The sequence below is a fragment of the Lissotriton helveticus genome, chromosome 11 (genome assembly GCF_964261635.1).
Source record: "Lissotriton helveticus chromosome 11, aLisHel1.1, whole genome shotgun sequence".
NCBI classification, from domain to species: Eukaryota; Metazoa; Chordata; class Amphibia; order Caudata; family Salamandridae; genus Lissotriton; species Lissotriton helveticus.
Genome location: NC_136072.1, coordinates 1,028,043,771 through 1,028,065,737, shown reverse-complemented (window position 1 = coordinate 1,028,065,737; position 21,967 = coordinate 1,028,043,771). Strand labels below are relative to the sequence as shown.

General features: G+C 45.9%; 1 protein-coding gene across 2 annotated transcripts in view; it reads left to right on the top strand.

Annotated features, from left to right (window-relative positions):
• Positions 1-21,967, top strand: part of TRAFD1 (TRAF-type zinc finger domain containing 1) — a 239,071-nt gene that overhangs the window by 123,674 nt on the left and 93,430 nt on the right. For both annotated transcript variants that reach the window (XM_078667427.1, XM_078667426.1), the window contains exon 8: positions 15,460-15,696. In XM_078667427.1, the coding sequence (XP_078523553.1) occupies positions 15,460-15,696 (237 nt within the window). The remainder of the gene's footprint in view (positions 1-15,459; positions 15,697-21,967) is intronic.

Genomic DNA, 21,967 nt, shown 5'->3' with positions numbered 1-21,967 from the left:
TTTAGTGCGGGTCTCTACATACAAAAGAATGTTTTGGGCATGTAGTGGTTGAGCATAAAGTCTTTCCCCTGGCTGGCCTCTGTCAAGCAAGCCTTTCATGCAGTATGTTTTTGTCCTTGTCGCCATGCGAATACAGCATATGTTAGTCACTGTATACCATGTTGCCTATTTCCAATCTATAATACCTAGTTGCCTCATAATTATTGCTTTAAGATACTGGTATTTGTAGTGTAATCCAGGCAGGCAAAACAAACATACAATGATTTCTTCTCTAAGTTTGCAAAAAAAGTGCTTTGCAAAAGGTAATTCTTTTATATATCAGGTTATTTACCCAGGATATTGACCTATACGTATCGATTACCCTGGGCTTTCTCCCCCACAATGCATTTAACCAGTCTTCGATCTTACTTATATAATGTTTCATTATAACAAAGAAGGGAGACACACGACAAAGGGGTTTTTCCCAGTTGTATACATTATGGTTTTGTATTAAGAATTACGAGCGCCTGCAAAACAAAAAGAGAAATCGGCTCTATGAAGTTACAGGGTGCTTAAAGGATACTTTCTGCAATAACCCCTGTGAAAAATAGATGAAAAAGCAAGAGGGTGACAGCGAGCATCGGGTCTGATGTCAAGAGCACTCGAGCCATATCACGTCAAGAGTACGCCCTCGGAATGGCCGGAGGAAAAAATAAACAAAAAGTAGGAAAGGATCCCGCTTACCTGTCCGTCGGTGCCTCGGTCCTACCCCGAGTTCCTGGGAGGTACCGAGGCACCGGGAACAGCCATTTTTGAAGCTGGGACCCCACCTGCAGCGTAGCCGGGGTCATCATCACGCGGTGTGTACGTGGTGACGTCACAGATGGCAGACGAACTACAGAGTGACGCCATCATAGGGCATTTCGTAGTTCAATGGCTCCAAGGATTAAAACGGAACATTGTTTCATCCTCGCCCTGTAGTCTGTAGGTCACCTAGGAGGCGGGACAGTATGTACATTGCATCACTTGGGGCTGGTGCAGTGCACAGACTGTATAACACCATTTTGGCTACTAAAGGCCAAAATACGAACTACTAGATGACATCATGCCTTAAGGATCTGTAATTTTCTCAGAGGGGGCATATATTAAACATTGATAAGGTGAACCTGGGCATTATTACACATTGCCTATTTAGTAAATAATATTATTTACAGTATACTTAACTACTCTGTTTAAAAACAACAAAGTCGTTTAAAACAGGATAACAGTAAGGTCTTAAAATAACAGAGAGGAGAGTGGTCAACCAGTCTGTCTACTCAGGGCAGTTATTTCCAAAACGATGCATATTTACCTTCCCAAATAGGTGTTGGAATGGATTTATGGTTAATTAGAACTACCTTGTCTAAACAAATGGACTATAACAATGTCCATGGGATGGCATCATTTAATCCCTGAGTATCAGTGTGTAATTTAAAAACCCATTTCTGTTCCTTCTGGAAAAGAAACTTGTCTCTGTTGCTGACATGAGGTGGTATATATGGTTTTTCCAAAACAGTCCATTCAAAAGCATCTGGACTGTGATTAAACTCAGTATAGTGTCTCGTGAGTTTAGTGTTGCTTTTTTTACAGCGAAATGTGCTCCTATGTTCTGACATTTTATCATGTAAATCAAACTGTCGATATTGCATTTGGAAAAACTTGATTGTATCCAGGGTTTGGCAGTCCCAATGTCCACTGTTTTTGATTGTTTTGTCAGTGCACAAACCGAACATCCTCTACACGGAAAATGTCCTTGGACAGGTGGTAGATCCCATAGTGTATTTGTCTTCTTTTGTAGGGTATGTCTAGGACGTGTGTTCACTATAGCATCACATAAGTTATGACCGCGCTTAAATGCAAACAAAGGCATCGGTATTCTCTCTTTCTTCGTGTTTAAAAACCTCCAGTTCTTGCGGATGCATTTCTGAATTCCATTGCTCAAGGTACTAAATGTGTTGACGAAAGTCAAACGGCCTAGAGGTGGTTTCACAATTTTAGGTTCAAGTAAATCTTCTCTGTGATTATTTGAGGCTCGTTTGTTAATGAGGTGCTGTGACAGGGAAGTTGGAATTCCAGATGATGACACTGGCCACGAAGGGCAGTTGATGGAAATCCAGAAGCCACTTTCCTATGTTAGAATAAGGCGGATTTAGCTGTATTGTCTTGGTTGAGACACCCTTCATAGTGAGTTGTATGTTCCGGTAGTTGCATTTCCTTTTACCTTTTTCATGGTTCCAAGTCTCATTTAAGCCAAGTTGAATAATAGTGGAGCATTAGTGATAGATGTAGATAACGTGGGTGACTCAAATAGTTCACTCTCTGAATTCCCAAACACTCCTTTAAAATTAGTCACCTATACCTCCTCACTAACATGGAGGCTCAGAGTTATCTCTCTTTCATCCTTCAAAAACTGGGAATTAATTATACACCAAACATCACTTCTGTTTGTTGATATTGCTGCTGCTTCTTTCAACCTACCCCATGCTTCTTGCTTAAGGATCCTCAATCTATTAGCTCTGACTTCTTTGTATGAATGACTTAGCATTTTTATCATAGCCTCAACCCTTGGTTTTGCTCTGAGGGCAGAATGTAGGTTCTTCAGGGCCTTAGTTCAGGCATCATCAAACCAGGCTACCTTACTACAGGGCCTCTGTGTGCTCAAGCGGGAAAGATCACTATGAATGTCATCCCGGATCCTTTCAAAGACCGAGGGAAATAATGTATAAGAGGGATTAGAGTCTAAACAAATGGACATTTTTTGGTGCATCTTGGTAACTACTGTGTGGGTAAATACGGAAGTGTCAATATAGCCCCTTTCAGTTCCACACCATTTTCCCTTGCGATTATAGGTTTAGTCATTCTACCTCTGTTACAGTTTCTACCATGGGTCCATTCCATGTGAAACAAGCATTTGCAATGCAATAGGTCTCGCCTTAGTTAAGATTAAGCTATTAACATTGCAAATGTTTTATTTTTTATTTATGTGTTGTTGTTGGTATTCTGCAAATTAATAGTTATGTTATTGGTAATGGCATTAGTTTTATTTTTTGCATATGTTACATATATTGTAGTTCTGCAATATATTTTGTATTTATGTGATTTACATACATTTATTTCACACATTTATGCAACAATTATATAGATATGTTATAGTTAGCATTTTGTTTGTAGAAAATAATCAGGCAAACTACAGTGTGGTATAAAAAGTTCTTTTTTTATGATACAAAGAAATATATACTCAAATGTAGGGCCCAGTATACACAATATCAAACAACGCTCCCCACGCCATGTACAGCGTTTCCCACCATGCTATGTTTTTTTATTAAAACAAATACAGACATCATAGCGCGCCTGCCTACTTGTATGCATTTAACCCGCAAAACGCATTTAGCCCGTAAAACTGAACAAATATAGTAGATAAATTAATAGCTTTGGCATTTACAATGTTAATAGTTGTAACTTTTGCAAATCTGACATTTATAGCTTTTGTAATGCAATATGTGTTGCATTTCTGTTATAAGAGGTCTATTTCACGCTATATGAAACTCTGCAAAATAAACTTCACAGTTTTTAGCATCTTGATTATGCCATTTCATGTCTAACTTGAAAGTGCAAAAGGCACGGGGTAATGTGAATTGGAATGTTACTTCTTTTTTTCTCTATTTTGGCAGTGAGAGTGACTCCTTAACTCTCATTCTGTGCTTGCCGGCTGCAGAGCACTTCACTCGGTAGTTTGCACAATTAAGTTCTATTACTTTTAGAAGTTACGAGCTGCCCTGCACTTAACGTGCTATGAACCTCGCCCCCAGATTAAGGAAATTCACACAATCAGAATTATTCTGTTAATTGTTAATAGCGGTACTGCACTGTAGGCTGCAGCAGTGTTAAGGCAGTTGCTTGTAATGAGCATACTAGAAAACACTAGTTTGGGCTGTTTTTTGGTAGGTTGCAGGCGGGTTGTGCGACAATGTGCGCATTTTTTTTTTTGCATTGATACCACGCTGTAGCAAAACCGCGACAGCAGGCAGCTCGCCACGAGAGTAGCATCGCATGAAATCTGCGTGCTTACTTGACTTGACTCGACTTGACGACGACTCAGTGTGGCGTTGAGGTAGGCATTGATCAGCACATCATTGACCAAATTTTAGTTGTATGCAAGACTAGTATCTGAGTTGTAGTAATTAATATTATAAAGCACCAGCTACGCTGCTAGCCTGTGTCTAAGAAAGTATCATGGCTGCGTATTTTGTTCTGAGCCAGATTATGGTATATAAGACTTGTTTTGCAGTACGGCTGCGTTTGTAGTCATGGCGCATTTGTACAGCACTAAGTAAATATTGACAAAGGCTATTTGAACGCTAATGTATTATAATTACCGAACAGCTTATTACTGCAAGAAAATACGTTATTTATTAGCATTTGCTATCGCACTTTGAGGTGGCAAACTTTCATCATAGACAACAGCGCTCAACTTTAAGCTCGGAAAACCTAGTTCGAGTGTGAAGAATGTTGCTAAAAAAGTCTCTTGTAATTTTGGGCAAATTACTTCATTTTCTTGCGCTTAACAAAATCAATGTGTGTCTTTGTGTAACGTAAGTAGTGATATGTAAAGCGCTCTGAAACCCAGTTCAGTTTGAGTCTCGTTCGCGCAATATAAAACTCTGCAAAATAAACGTTGTTTCTTGCGTTAACCGCAAGCTTTAATTAGGACTTAACATGAAGTTTTTGGAAAGTTCTTTTACCATATGCAAGAAAATACGTTATTTATTAGCATTGGCTATCGCACTTTTACGTAGTAAGCTTTCATCATAGACTAAAGCGCTTTACTTTAAGCTTAGGGAACACAGTTCAAGTCTCAGTAATGTCGCCAAAAAGCCTCATGTGATTCTGGCCAAATCGCTTATTCTACCTGTGTCTAACAAAATAAATGTGTGCCTTTATGTAACGTAACTCATTGACCAAATTTTAGTTGTATGCAAGACTAGTATCTGAGTGGTATTAATTAATATTATAAAGCACCAGCTACGCTGCTAGCCTGTGTCTAAGAAAGTATCATAGCTGCGTTTTTTGTTCTGAGGCAGATTAAAGTATATAAGACTTGTTTTGCAGTACGGCTGCGTTTGTAGTCATGGCGCATTTGTACGGCACTAAGTAAATAATGACAAAGGTTATTTGAACGCTAATGTATTATATTTACAGACCAAATGAATGTGTGCCCTTGTATAACTTAACTCGTGCTATGTAAAGCACTGTGATACTACGTTGAGTGCAGGTCTATTTGGCGCTATATCAACTGTGATTCTGGGCGAATCACTTAATCTCTCCGTGCCTAACAAAATGAATGTGTGCCTTTGTATAACGTAACTGGTGCTATGTAAAGCACTGTGATACTACGTTGAGTGCAGGTCTATTTGGCAGTATAACTACTGTGATTCTGGGCAAATCAATTAATCTCCCCGTGCCTAACAAAATGAATGTGTGCCCTTGTGCGATGCAAATTACATATGCTGCGCTAAAATTTGCAAAATAAATATGCTGAAGATACTGCATGTGACATGTAATGCGTAAAAAGCGCTCAACTTCAGCCTTGAAAAGCCAGTTTCAGTCTTAGTAATGTCGCCAAAAAGCCTCTTGTGATTCTGGGCAAATTACTTAATCTCTTCGTGCCTAACAAAATGAATGTGTAGTTAACAGCACCTTCCCAGTATAGAAAAATACATTATGTGAAAGCATTGGCTATTGTACTTTCAAACAGCAAGCTTTTATAAAAACTTTCACATGGAGCAGTTTTAAACTTTAGTTCTCGCGCCGACGGCACACTTTTATAAAGACTTCACATGAAGCATCTTTAAGATCTCTTTTTACATTTTGATTAAATCGTGACACTTTATTTGCTTAAGGCGAATAAGCTGAACATTTGCTAACTGTTCTTAAACTGAAAGCAGACATGGTGGCGCCTGCTAAGCATCTTGTAAAGTGTCCCTGTGATTTGTAACAGTTTTTATCTAATGAAAGACAAACCGTGTTAATGGCTGTAGGGTGGGGGAAAGGATGTCTTGAAGTGCCTAAATGCAAGCAAATGGCTCCAGGCAGGGGGAAGGGTGTGCTGGACTAAACTGCGTAGGTGTAAGCAAAGCGAACAAATACAAAGGCGAAATGGGATAGGGAACACGTACAAATCTGCTGAATTGTTAGAGGTGTGATAGAGGAAAATGCAATGGCTGAAAGTTCTAAATACAAAGGTGAAATAAGATAGGAAACACGTACAAATGTGCTGAATTGTTAGAGGCTTGAAAGCGCCCGACTTCATGCCTGAAAAAATCAGTTCGAGTCTCAGTAATGCTAACAAAAAGACTTCTGTGATTCTGGGCAACTCAATTAATCTCCCGGTTCCTAACAAAATGAATGTGTGCCCTAACCTAGTTTGAGTCTCAGTAATGCCTACAAAAAGACTTCTGTGATTCTGGGCAAATCAATTAATCTCCCCCCGCGTAACAAAATGAATGTGTGCCCTTGTACGATGCAAATTAAATATGCAGAAGATACTGCATGTGACATGTAATGCGTAAACATTTAATTGAGAAAAGCAGCACGTACAAATGTGCTGAAATGTTAGAGGCTTGAAAGCGGCCGGCTGCAAGATGTTTTGTTTGCGATGCAAATTAAATGTGCTGAAGATACTGCATGTGACAGAACAACAGCGGACAGCACTCCACGCGCTCTGAAAAGAAAAAACAAGCCATTTAAGTCAGGCTTCCTTAGTAACTAACAGACGCATCGACGCCAGCCCCTTTCGAATACCTCCCCCACAAATAAATGAACATGTAATGCGCGCCCGCCACTTCACACCGTACATCAATCCCCAAATCCCAGACGCATTGACGCCAGCCCCTTAAAGCGAAAAAAATGACTGAAGCAACCCCCGGACCACGTTAAAAAAAAAAAACCACACACATTAGATGCAGTCAAAGCACGCTCACGTGGTCAAAAGGCACTCCACATGAACAACTACCAGACCCATTGACGCCTGCACTTCAAAGTGAAACTGACTGAAGCAAGCGCCCGGCCCACGTTAAAAAAAAAAAAACACACACACGCATTAGATGCAGTCAAGACGCGCTCACGAGGTCAAATCTCCAGCAGAAGAAATTCGTAACAGTCTGCTGTCCACATTCCCCTTCATTCCCCAGAAAGCGGCAACATAAGTTGTCTCCTTAGACAGCAAAAGCTTCGCTTTTGCTTTCGTCTAGGCGAGACCTAAAAAATTGAAGCGTGGTCACTGAAAGACCAGAACTTAGTATAGACATGGGTAAAATGCCTCTTATGGCTTGCGAAACGAGAACATAATCAATCATAGAAGTATATGTCCTAATAGATTGTGGTTAACCAGGACGTCTCGCTGACCCTGGTCATTGAGGACAAGAAGGACAGACTCCACAGGCGCAACATTATTAGATCTTACCTCCTCTAAGGAGAGGTGGTGCTCCGTTAATTCAATCGCCCTAGAAAGCACGTCTGCTACTCTCAATAAGAATAGGACACTTTACATCGCATGCGTTTACAACGCATGTGATTATAATGCAGTCGTTACAACGACCGCGTTGTGAAATTGCAGTACATTACAACGCAAGTTGTTACATCGACTTGCTGTAGGGCGTGCTGGACTTAGGAATAGTATAATGTACTATTCCAACTCCAGTGTGCGCAACAGTAGGGAAGGTGTTGGAATAGTAAATTATACTATTCCTTATGTTAGCGCACCCCCTTCAGCAAGTCAATGTAATAACTTGCGTTGTAATGTACTGCGATGTAGGAACAGGGTTGTTGTAACGACAGTGCTGTAATCGCATGCGTTGTAACACTTGCGATGTAATGGCTGTTTCCCCTCAATAAAAAGGAGTCGGGAGCATTAACAATTTTCCCTTCAGGTCTGAGAGTCATTGCCTTGGGATTAATTATTCTCTACCCCAAAAAGAATCAATTACAAGAGTTTGGGACTTTAGTGGGGTGGCCCAGAACAGCCTCTTCTGGGCGATGATGGGCATTAACAGGCCCGCCCTTTGCCCGGGCTTTGCCCAGGCTCAGCCTGGGCGTGTACCCGCGCACGTCCTGCGCCTCGGAATCACAACGCGCTTTAATGCGCTGTTCACCCAGCAAGGGTTGCTGGGAGATGAAGTCTCCCCTTTGCCAGCGACTCCCTCCTCACAGCAGACACCAGGCACCAGGAAAAAGGATATCTGGTGGCAGCTAGTCAGTAGTCAAAACACGTGTTCCTCACTTGATTACTAGTCCTGTGTCTGTTTTCTTGGAACAACAAGTCTTCCTTCTAAGCCCAAACTCTCTGTCCGACTTGCTCATTAAGGACCTTTTATGTAGTGTAGCATTTACTGTATGTTGTGATAGTGAAGGTGTATTTGTAGATGTTCTGATTGTAAAGTCAAATGCTGTTGCAGGAGTGTTAAGCAAAATTGAGTGTTCGAGGCATGTGGGCTGCTAAATTCATATCTTAGCATTAGATCGCCGCCTAGTGTTGGGCTCGGATGATTGCACATTGTTGTCCTGGAAGAGTCTTCGAAGTATCCTGAGATAGGTGGCTCCTCCCCTGGACTACAGTGCGCATGGGCATCGGCTCCATCCCCAGATTGTTTTTTTCCGCCATTGGGTTCGGATGTGGTCTCGACGTCTTACTGTCGGAACCAAGTAAATCTATCTTTTACCGGCCAAAAGGCCTCGATTTTCTTGCGTCGGTATTGTCTGCGCTCGGTCTCGAGTCTTCCGTCTCTTGGAGCCGGAATAAGCGGAGTTTTCTTCGCTTTCTAAACTTTGAGGCCTTCTCATCGCGACACGACTGCGAGCCTTTACGGACATGGAGCGGAGCCCGTTTAAATACTGCCCGCTCTGTGGGTCCAAGTACCCACACATCGATCTACACCCCGTGTGTAACAAGTGCCTTTCACCGGACCACGACGACGGCAAGTGCAAGGCCTGTGCACAGTTCCGCTCCAAGAAAACTCTCAAGCTTCGGCGCGCGGTGCGCTTGGAAGCTAGGCAAGCGGCCCCAGATCCGGAGAACATCTTCGGCGACCAGGAAGAAGAGGTCCAGGGTCACCATCTACAAATCTCCCCATCACAGACGGAGGTCGAGGCGGATCCGGGAGACAACGACGGAGTCGCGGGTCAGGTCCTCGAATACGTCGAAGAGGTAGGAGACGACGATGAAATTTATGGGGCCGCGGCGGATAGCTCACCGGACGAGCTCTGCCCCGAAGGTTACGAGGATACCGACCGGGACACGGGATCGCCTGTCGGCCTTACCCAGGACCCGTTGCCGCAAGCCACAGCCCCGCCTTCGGGCCCGGCTGCGGACTCACTTGCTGGGCACGCAGTTTCGAAACCGAAACTGAAACCGTCGGGGTCGTCAACACCTAAAATGGCCGACCCGAAATCGAAACTGAAACCAAAGGACTCGAGTGTCCCTAAGATGGCTGCCGTGCCTGTGAAGAAGTCGGTGCCCGTCACCCCGTCGGCTCCGTCGACCTCCGGTCCGCAGAAGCCGAGGAAGTCTGTCGATTCCGATGCTCCGAAATCGAAACCGACGCCCGAAGAAGGGGCCCCCAAGAAAGATGGTCGGCACGGATCAGCGGCTACGGCGCCGTCCAAGCCCGCCAAGGTCGGCTCCAAAGAGGCTACGCACAAGAAGTCTGCGCCCCGGCCTCAAGATTCGGAGGTGCCGAAGACGGTTTCCGCGCCCAAAACGCACAAGGCCCGAGAGGACGTCGGATCCGAGGGACAGCTCAAAGCATCCTTGTCGGCGACGAAACCCACTGGCAGTGTACCGTCCCCCATTGCGGAGTCACTGCAGAGAATCAGGGAGAAAGCCTTTGCTCCATCGGCTCCGATGCCATTACCGCAGCCGCAAAAGGACGCTCCGGCTAAGCCTTCTGGGAAACTCCTCTTTCTCTTGCCACCTAAGGAGGCGCCGAAAGCGTTTTCGACGAAATCGGCTCCGAAACAGGGTTCCTCGCTGCCTGACCCTCTTCCACGTCGTGTACTCGAATCGGAAGACGATTCAGAGCATTTTATCGATGCTGCCACCGGCAAGCTGACACTCTATAAACGGAAGATCACTTCTGAGCCGGTGGACCCCTACGTCATCCCAATGAAAAAGAAGAGGGTGCCCCTTGACGCCTCAGGCCTCACGGAACCGATTCAGCCTCCTCCAAGACGGAGCCCTACTCCCTCCCCAGAACACTCTGTGGGTGAGGAATATGATGAGGATGAGCAGTACAATTTCCCTATCGATGAACCTGATGTACAACCAGATTCATACGACGACACTGGTGACCAGAACACCCAAGGTGTGGGCCAAGACCCGCAGACCTTTAATGCACGTGCATCCCCGACTGAGGACTCAGCAGGATTTCATGCACTAATTGAAAGGGCGGCGGCCAATCATGATGTGGACATGCATGCCGACCCGGTTGAGGAAGACTTCCTTTTTGACACCTTTGCCATATCTGAAAGGACAGTAAAGACACTTCCTATGCTGAAAGGTGTTCTCAAACATGCTGGGGACATTTTTAAGGAGCCTACGAGGGCGAGAGTGGTCAACCCTCGCATTGAAAAGAAGTACAGGCCTGCACCTGCGGACCCCGTCTACATCCGGGGACAATTGCCACTGGACTCTCTTGTGGTTGCCAATGCCAGGAAACGTGCCAACTCCCAGACAACGGGTGAAGCTCCTCCCCCGGATAAGGAGTCCAAAGTGCTTGAGGCAGGAGGCAAAAGAGTGGCTGCACAGGCGGCAAACTTTTGGCGCATCGCAAATACACAGGCGCTCCTGGCGCGTTATGATAGGGCGCACTACGACACCCTAGAACAGGTTATACAACACCTGCCCCCACAGTTCCAAGAAGGCACCAAAATGCTTATTGAGGAGGGTAAGCTAATATCAAACGCAGCCATCAAGTGTGCACTTGACGCTGCGGACACAGCTGCTAGGGCTATCAACACTAGCGTTATGCTGAGAAGACAAGCCTGGCTCCGCATCTCAGGGTTTAAGCAGGATATTCAAACAACAATTCTGAATCAGCCAGTCAATCCTGATAGTCTGTTTGGTCCGGATGTTGACACCACCCTAGAGAAAATAAAGAAGGACACGGAAACTGCTAAGTCTATGGGGGCCCTGCAGTCCCAACAGTTTCGTGGCAGCAATTTTCGTCGCTCAGGTGCACGTGGAGTCACCAGAGGACAGATGGGTCAACAATCCCAGTTCTCCAAAGGTGGGGCGCAATCCTCGTTCACTAAACAGAACAAGGGAGGTTATAGGAATAACAGCAACAGAGGTCGCGGCAGAGGAAACAACAGCTCCCGCACCTCTACTCCAAGCAAACAGTGACTTTCTGTCACTGCCCCCCGACCACATAACACCTGTCGGGGGGAGACTGCAGCAGTTCCTGCCCGTCTGGAGAAACATCACCACAGACAGGTGGGTGCGACAACTAGTCCAGTATGGTTATTGCCTAGAGCTGAAATCCACTCCACCCAACATCCCACCGAGGCAAAGGCCTATGTCCGCAGAGCATTTGCACTTATTGCAGCAGGAAGTGGTGGCGATGCTGCAAAAAGGCGCAATCGAGCTCGTGCCGGTGGGGGAGGAAGGCACAGGGGTATATTCCCTGTTCTTCCTTATTCCAAAGAAGGACGGTTCTCTCAGGCCCATTCTCGATCTACGTCCCCTCAACCTGTACATACTGTCAGAGCATTTCCATATGCTTACACTACAGCAGATTCTTCCCTTGCTAAACCAGGGAGACTTCTTAGCGACCTTAGATCTCAAGGATGCTTATTTCCACATTCCACTACACCCGTCACACAGGAAATACCTCAGGTTCACTATTCAAGGCAGGCACTACCAGTTCAAAGTCCTACCCTTCGGAGTCACCACGGCCCCGAGGGTGTTCACCAAGTGTCTAGCGACAGTGGCGGCGCACCTCAGGAGGCAGAATATCCATGTCTACCCCTACCTAGACGACTGGCTCGTACAAGCCAAGTCAGAGCAACAGTGCGCCGCAGACATGTCGACCACAATTCACCTTCTTCACGATCTGGGTTTCTCCCTAAATTACCCAAAATCGCATCTTCAGCCGGCACATGTCCGGCAGTTCCTGGGTGCTACAATCAACACCCTGACAGCCATGGCTCAGCCAAACCAAGTCAGAATCGACAGCATTCAGTCACTGATCCAACGATTCCGACCAAGACACTCCCTGCCAGCGAGAGTGTTCATGCAGTTGATAGGCATGATGGCCTCCTGCATCTTCATAGTCCCTCACGCACGGTTACATATGCGCCCGCTCCAGGAGTGCTTAGCGAATCAGTGGACACAGGCTCGTGGGCAATTGACAGACCTAGTGTTGGTTACCAGTCGGGCATACGACTCTCTGCATTGGTGGACTCCACACAACCTTTGCAAGGGCCGACTGTTCCACGAGCCCGTGCCGCAGATTGTCCTGTCGACGGACGCATCTCTCCAGGGATGGGGAGCTCATGTGCTCAATTACACAGTGCAGGGACTATGGACGACGCAGCAACAGAAGATGCACATCAACTATCTGGAACTGATGGCAATCTTCATGGCGCTCAAGTCCTTCATTGTACATCTGAGCAACAAGGTCGTGCTAGTCCGGACGGACAACATGACCGCGATGTACTACATTCAAAAACAGGGGGGCACCCACTCGCCACAGCTGTCTCATCTGGCTCAGAGCATGTGGAAGTGGGCCATTCAGAGGAACATTTTCCTCATGGCAGAACACCTCCCGGGCAAGGACAATCAGATGGCGGATCTGCTCAGCAGATACAGCCATCAGATGCACGAGTGGGAGATACACCCTTCTGTTCTCCACCCGTACTTCCAGCAGTGGGGTCATCCGGAGATAGACCTGTTCGCAACAAAGGAGAACGCAAAATGCCGACTCTTTGCCGCCAGGTTCCCTCACCCACAGTCGCAGGGGAATGCGATATGGATGAACTGGTCAGGCAAATTTGCATACGCTTTTCCGCCAGCCCCTCTAATACCGCTGGTTGCAAGAAAGCTAAGGCAGCACTCCATGACTCTCATCCTGGTTGCTCCAACGTGGGCACGACAGGCTTGGTACACCACGTTCCTCGAACTCTCAGTGGTGCCGCATCAAAGACTGCGCCTCACGCCCAGTCTTTTGACGCAGAACCATGGAGACATTCAGCATCCAGATCCACAACAGCTCAACCTGGCGATCTGGCTCCTGAAGTCCTAGAGTTTGGATACCTTAACCTACCTCCAGAATGCATGAGTATCATCAAGGAGGCGAGGAAACCAACTACTAGAGCATGCTATGCTGCTAAGTGGAAGCGTTTTGTCATCTACTGTACGTCCAATGACATCAACCCACTAGATGCATCTATACCCAACATCATCTGCTATCTGTTACATCTCTACAAGTGCAATCTGGCGTACACTTCCATTAGGATACATCTCTCAGCCATAGCGGCTTATCTTCAGAACAGGCAGCACCTCTCTGTCTTCAGAGTGCCCGCCATTAAAGCCTTCCTTGAAGGTCTGAAGAGAGTCATTCCCCCAAGAACACCACCAGCTCCGGTGTGGAACCTCAACGTCGTTCTCACCAGACTGATGGGGCCACCATTTGAGCCACTGCACTCGTGTGAGCTCCAATTCCTTACGTGGAAAGTGGCCTTTCTAATAGCTATTACGTCTCTGAGGCGTGTCAGTGAGCTCCAAGCGCTCACCATACAAGAGCCGTTCATTCAAATTCACCCAAATAGGGTAGTGCTACGCACTAACCCTAAATTCCTTCCTAAGGTGGTGTCACGGTTTCATCTTAACCAAACTATTGACTTACCAGCATTCTTTCAAAACCCGCAAACGGTGGCGGAAAGAATGCTCCATACCTTAGATGTACGGAGGGCGTTGATGTACTACATAGACAGAACACAACCCTTTAGAAAGACAAAACAACTCTTTGTTGCCTTCGCACCACAACACAAAGGCAACCCAATTTCCAAAGCAGGGATAGCCAGGTGGATTGTTAAGTGCATCCAGATATGTTATCAAAAAGCCAAGCGCACTTTAACAATACCCCCCAGAGCGCACTCCACACGCAAACTGGGGGCATCCATGGCTTTCCTAGGGAACGTTCCTTTAGAGGATATTTGCAGAGCAGCCACGTGGGTCACACCACATACCTTCACAAAACACTACTGTGTTGATGTGCACTCCAAGCAGCAAGCAGCTGTAGGACAGGCTGTTCTCAAGACACTTTTTCAGGTTTCTGCAGCTGGCACGGGCAACCGCCGCTGATGGAGGGACTGCTATGTATTCTATGCTAAGATATGAATTTAGCAGCCCACATGCCTCGAACTGAATATGCTACTTACCAGTATGCATCTGTTCTTGGCATGTAGGGCTGCTAACATTCATATCGCCCGCCCTCCTCCCCGGTGCCTGTCGCAGCTGCAGATATACTATTGTATTTATTCATTAGCATGGACATCCTTTACACTTTCACTCCATCTTCTGCCACAATGGCGAAAAACAATCTGGGGATGGAGCCGATGCCCATGCGCACTGTAGTCCAGGGGAGGAGCCACCTATCTCAGGATACTTCGAAGACTCTTCCAGGACAACAATGTGCAATCATCCGAGCCCAACACTAGGCGGCGATCTAATGCTAAGATATGAATGTTAGCAGCCCTACATGCCAAGAACAGATGCATACTGGTAAGTAGCATATTCATTTCTTCTGCTGCCATTGCTAAAGTAAATGACTGTTACCAAGATCTGTCTGATCTACCAAAAGACTCCCCATCCTTGCTATAGTATTCTCAGGATGTGTGTTTACTGCAGATCCCGTTGGTGAATTGTGAACTTGGAATGGCTTGGCTTTGTCTGATCTTGGAGGAAGTCTGTTGTAGAATACTGTTGTATGAGAGGCAGAGAATTTACAGGGGGGGCATTAGATTTGTAAGAGGAGTATGGACTTGAGTATAGTAATATGTGCACTGGAGTCTAGAAGTACGGCATGGAAAGGGTACAGAAGACAGTTTGACAGGAATGAATACTCTGAATAGACAGGAGTTGCGTATATTTTAGAGGGAACTGTTCCTTCAGATAGTCTCAAACTCCTGTATCTGTTCATCAAATTAATTGCCTGTGGTTCACTCATTTAATGTATCCTGTTTTGCAGCTAACGAGTCTGTATGTACAAATCTTTTTTTTTTTAATCCAAGACCACCTGCTGTAATTAGTCCAAACCATAACTTTTTTACATTTTATGTCTTGATCTATGTACATTTTGTTTTTTTTGGCACCATTTAAATTACTGCGTAGCTCTGATACTCTGAGGTTATCTTTCCAGCCATGTGTTCGCTTTGTCTTCACAGAGTGGCTGTAATCCCCAAAGTGTCTTGAATTCATTCAGCAAGAGGGGCAATTCTCCAATCCACCAGCTGGAATATGATGGACAATTGAGAACATTCCTTGACCAGACATCAGACCCATTGAACAATCGATTTGCACTTCTGTCGGATCCATTACCTGATCAGTCTGAAGGAAATATCATCATTCCTTGTGAATTTTGTGGAATTCAGCTAGAAAATGATGATCTTTTTTACCACCAGGTATGCATTTCTTCCACCCAGGATAGTTTGCAATGTTATCACTACCAACTCTTTTACTCTCAGAGTTTGAAAATGTGTTCTGCAGAATAATTCTCATAATTAGACTTTATTATTCTGATACATCTGCCGTGTGGATTCCTCACCTTGTGAATATCCCCTTGCGTCAGCAACATTCGGAATTTTTTTTTTCGTAGCCTCGCGCCGACGTGGACTACTGACGTCACAGAGACATGACCTCGCTCGCGACTCCGCTGACGTCACCGACGCCTATAATAGGCCCACGCCGGCGTGATGACATCAGTTCCCTTTTTTCCGCGTCGTCGACGCTAACGGTTATCGGGAATCTCTGTAGCCAACGGATACTTTGTTGTCTATATTGTTACCATTTTCTGTTTCTCTGTATCCTGTTTCTTCGACAATGTCTTCAAAAAAGACCGGCTTCAAGCCATGCAGAGAATGTGGCAAAATGATGTCCATTACCGACCCACACAGTGACTGCATCTGGTGCTTGAGCTCGGACCATGATGTGGATGACTGCTCTTCGTGTAAGACGATGAACCCGAAGGCCCTGAGGGAGAGAGAGGCGAAGCTCCTGGTAGCTAAGATGAAAGCTAGAAAGGAGAAATCGTCGAGGTCCCGTTCTCGAAGGGCGAGGTCGAAGTCAAGGTCGAGGTCTGGATCTCGGGGAAGGTCATCCTCGAAGTCTGCTTCGGATCATGTTTCAAAGAAGAGAAAACATAAGAAGAGGAGACATGAATCCCGACGTCGTTCTGGTAAGGAGTCGAGATCGAGGTCGGGGTCACCGAAGAAGGTACGTTCGAAGGTGGTGACTCTTGATGTTTCGGATCCAGAACCTGAAGGTGAGGCCTCTCCATCTGAGTCTCGGGCGCCGTCTCCGGCTCCGATTGTGACTCCGGCTCCGAATCCGTCTCCGAATCCATCTCCGGCACCGTCCCCGGCCCGAGATGAGGAAGAGCTTAGAGGATGGGGATTCCGCGCCTATAGATGAGCCGAATCTGAGCACTCCTCGAGACAGGCCTGAGGGTTCTCAACCGCCCTTTCCTGCCCCAGGCCAAGACCCATCTGCGTTTCTCAATGCAATGTATGGAGTCTTTTCAAGGGCGTGGTACCCCTCTGGTGCACCTTCGGGTCCCATGGGTCCTCTAGCTTTTAGCTTAGGAGTTCCTCACTCCTATCCTCCGGCTCCATTTATGCCTTACATGCCGGCCCCGACGCCGCCGTGGCATTTTCCACCTCCACCGAAGCCATCGACGCCGATCCCGGCTTCGCCTGCTCCGAATCGGCCTCAAACACATCCCTCCGAGCCATCGAGTTCGATTCCGACGTCGATTCCGAATCCGTCGGAGCCGGTGGTGGATCCGGTGGCAAAGCGTGTCAAGATGAGATCCAGAAGAGAGGCTCAACGCCTTTTGGAGGAAAGGAGGTTCTTAGATTCACAATCTGACATTGAAGAAGGTGAATTGGATGAAGATGGTTTTGAGGAGTTGGCAGACGCAGGAAGCCTGGATTTCTCTCCAGAGTGGGAGTTACCCTCAGGCTCTAATACACCCTCTAAGGATGTTCAACCCTACCATTTAATTATGAGGAAGGCTGCCGATCTCCTTAAATTAACTTTGCCTACTGCAGAATTCAAATCTAATATTTTGACTGAAGTATTGCATTCTCCAAGTTCAGTGGTGGAACCTCTTCTTCCTTTTAATGATGCTCTGACAGAGCCCATTTTGGAAGTATGGAAAAAACCTTTGTCGGCTCCTGCTGTCTCTAAAGGTGTAGCCAGAAGATACAGGGTTGCCCCTGAGGACCCTGCCTTTTTAACATCTCACCCTTCACCGGAGAGTTTGGTCATTCAGGCTGCATGTTCCAAAAAGAACGTTAGTGCTTTCCCTCAGGTTCCTTATGAGAAGGAGGCAAAGAAGCAGGATCAGGTGGCAAAGAAGATCTTCTCCTCTTCCAGTATGGCATTAAAGTCGTCAAATGCCACTTGTTTGATGGGGAGGTATTTACACGCACTTATGGATTCTTTGCGTGTTCTTGCTCCAAAAGTTCCTGATGACAGCAAGAAGGACTTTGAGGAAGTCATCTCTGACGCTCAGGCGGCGGCTCGTCAGGTTATTCAGAGCGGCCTGGATACTGTAGACTCTGTGGCGCGCATTATGGGCACTGCTGTCGTTACTAGGAGGTCCGCCTGGTTGAAATCCTCTGACTTTTCGGCGGATGTTCAGGCAACCTTGTTAGATCTTCCTTTCGATGGTTCTGGCCTCTTTGGGAAGAAGGCTGATGCGGCCCTTGAGAGGTGTGGTAAATAAATAAATAATACCCTATTTTTGACTAGACTTATAGCATAACAGATAGCTCAATAAATAAGAGTCAAGATTCGAGGTAGTAGGAGTTTCTGCAGGTTTATTACAGCATAAGGACAGGATCAGGACAACCTGCATGGGAATAGGACAATAAGGCCCGGCAGCTGCCGGGGCTGGGTCTGGGATGAGCGCGCTAACTTTCAATAACAAAACATTGATTTATATACATAGCGTAAACACATAGCATTACATTGCAGTAGGCGTAACAGTAGGTGGAGTAGAAGGCGTGACGCGTAGCAGTCGCGAGAGATAACAGTAAAAAGAGGTGTAACTGGGCGTATACATAGACATGTGGTGCAAACGTAACAGAATATGTCATGAATGGGCGGAAACTTTGGAGGGGGCTACCTAAGGAGCCGGGACCTCTAACCTAATGGTGCGCGAAAACTGGCAATGACGTGTTACTAGGAGAAGCTGGGGGCTACGAACTCTGTGCTAGGAGCAGAGACTAAAGTCTGAAGGGTCGGAGCGACATGTACCTAAACCCTATCTGGTATCTAATGTTTAGGGAACATGTTGATATAAACTAGAAGTCATGAGGGGAAAAGCTAACTTGATTCTAAGACTGGACCATGCATTATTCTACATGTAGTGCGTGATGAAGAATACTAAATGACCATTAAATACAGTATTTCTCTAACGTGGAGACGAGAAGGCTAGACAATGACGGAAACTATTGATGCAGTTCAGTAGCTTAGGAATGCAGAGGAGGAGGACTGAACTGATAGCAGGAACTATAACATACTTTTGGCAGACTCAGAGGCAGAGCCGGGGTGCACCGGGCACTGCAAGGCAGGAAGTAAGTGAAGGGTCGAGGATACAGGTGGGGGCTGTATCGCTCCTCAGCGAGGCTTTCAGGAGACAGGAGCTGAATCTGTGGTCCGGGCCCTTTTGAGGCCTAGAAACGGAGACTTTATAATTGAATAACGTGCACACTGAGAAACGTGGCAACATTACTTACATAGGCCTGATATTCGTAGTATTCACGAGGACTGGAAAATAGCATACTAGAGGTGGACACAACTGTAATTGCGTCTTTAATCAGAAATGGGGAATAACATATGCATATTGGTCATGCACACATAACATATGATGGATGAGGCGTAGGGACACAGAACATGGCAAAATTTACTTTTCCACATTCCCTCCTTGTCACTACGTTTTCATCAGGAAACATCAATATTCATGATACCATCTATCATTTCATACAGTACCATTTGCTCGTCTCGAATTGTCTTGGAGCGGGATTTAGAACGGGGCTTGGGACTAGGAATACAAGAGGTAGCACACATGCTGCAAATCGCAGGGCCACATTGTATACAGAGGCAGCAGCTAAATATGATCGCTACTGCAATACCTAAAAAGGACAGGACTTTCCATCCCCATGCGGAAATTATATTCCAGAACCAACCGGACCATGTCCAGGTGCCTGGATCTTGGTGTAACAGATGGGCAATCTTATGGAGTCTGGTTATAGCTGAATAAACAGACGGCGCGTTATTTGGAATGAAAATACAACAACTGGATCCGAGAACTCTACAGGCCCCGCCCCTATCGGCCAGTATGACGTCAAGGACGAGACGATTCTGTAAAACGACAATTCTCATAAAGGATTGTTCTTCGGTTAAGTTACCTAGAGCGGAGGCAGTCTCATCTACTACTGCTTCAAGGGTTCTTGTTAACCTACGGATTAGCTTACTATTTACAACTGTGCCTAAATAAGGGAAAACACCTTTATCAATATCAATGAATTGCTCTGCGGCGGTTTCAGTATAATCGACAATCGGGAGATTTCTCTTGTGTCTAGTGTGTACTAAGAAAGAATTCCTATGATAGTCAGGTGGGGCTAGAAAAACAGGTGGCAGTAGGAAAGCAATGTAACAGGTTCCCTCCCAATCGAGGGGCAGACGGACATATGCAGTTTGACCACAAATAAAATAAGAATGACGTGAAGCTTTGAAAATAGATTTCCCACTGTCACTATACTGGATAACAGTAGTACATTCACTATGACCTATGTGTACAGAACCATAACTACGGACACATAATTCGCCTTTAACTGGTAGTACTGAAATAGCGGGTGAGTCTGGAGTAGTATCAGACTGAACATTCAGAACCATGAAATTCGACGAATAATTTCCTAAATTATATACTTCATTTTCTAAATCTAAACCTGTTCTGTGGGGGAGACCTTGCTTGTCTGGGAAACATGTACTGTTGAGAAAAGACATATCTGTTGAGGATGACGTTAACGTGGACCATGCTCCACACGAACCATTGTGTGAGAATGGATAAGGAAAAAGTGGCAGAACTCCCTTCAAGGTCTGGAAAGGGGGGAGTCGACCACACACCCAACAATTAGTGGCATTGCTGGTCTGGTGTGAATAATGTAACATACGGATAAATGTGTTGTTACGCATAGCGAGGCGGTATGAATATTCGTGAGGAGGCAGATCACTAAACGTGTGCTCTACTGTAGCATGAGCAGACATATTTACATGAGGAACTGGAAAACACAGATAGAAAGCATAGCTGGTGCAGGAAATCATTATGCTGAGAAATAATATGAAACTCAGAAAAACGATACATTTGATTGAACTTTGACTGACTCTCTCACTATGGGGGTCTATTTTATACATGTCAGAAACAATTTAACCGTTTCACCTAGGGGAGGACTTATACAATCAAACTGGCTGACTTATTAGACCTGAGCTTTAACTTATACTCCTGTTGCGGAGTTTTCTCTAACAAGGGAGGGGTTGTAATAATGTCTTGTGCGGGACAGTCCTTTAAAACAATGTTCTGGCAATCCTTCGAATCCTGGGAAATGTTCTTGGAAATGTTTTTGAAGACTGGTTTCGATCCTTTGAAAAGTTTTACATGAGAAAGGTGGACCCACCCCTTCCTGCCTTCCAACTTGACGGCAGTACGGGTGGTCAAGAGGACCTGGCGTGGCTCTTTCCAACGTGGTTCCAGCGGACTTGATCTGTCGAAATTTCTGATCATCACAAGGGAGCCTGGAACGATCTCGTGCGGTGCCACCTCGGTATTGTCTGGAAATGCGGCGGCAACCTGTGAACGACATGAGTTGAGGGCAGACATCAAGGAAGCTAGGTAATCTGTCAGCATATTACATGAAACATCGGTAATACTTCGGGGTCTAGGAGTACCCCACATATTAGGGGGGCGGCCGAAAACGACCTCATACGGGGACAGACCTGATCTGGAATGTGCGACCATACGCATGTAAAATAAAGCGACTGGCAGAGCTACTAGCCAGTCCACACCCTTGTCTTTACATATTTTAGCAATTCGAATTTTCAGAGTCTGATTATGTCTTTCGACTAGTCCAGCGGCTTCTGGATGGCGTACACAATGGAACTTCCACTGGTACCCTAACAAAAGGGAAACGTGCTTCATTAACTCTGAGGAGAATGGCTGACCGTTATCAGAATATACGACTCTAGGGAGTCCGTATCTAGGGAAGAATTCACGAACCAACTGCTTGGCAGTGGTCGCGGCTGTGTAATCTGGGACTGGATATGCTTCCGTCCATCTGGACAAGGCGCATACTACTACAAGGACATACTTGAAACCTCGACATCGCTCCATCTGAATATAATCCATCTGGAGGACCTCAAAAGGGTGGTCAGGGGGCTGGAAACCACCTTGTTCCACCGGGACACTTTTACCTGGATTAAACTGACAACATATCATACAGGTACGGACTTTCTGCTTGGCTGCAGCTCGTAAATGCTTGTTGAACCAAATGTTCTGGATACTGTCTAACATAGCTTTTTCTCCTAAATGTGCTGGACTATGTGCGGTATTGATAATGACTTGAACCATAGAATCGGGGAGAAACCATGTGGCTCTACCCTTCGTTAACC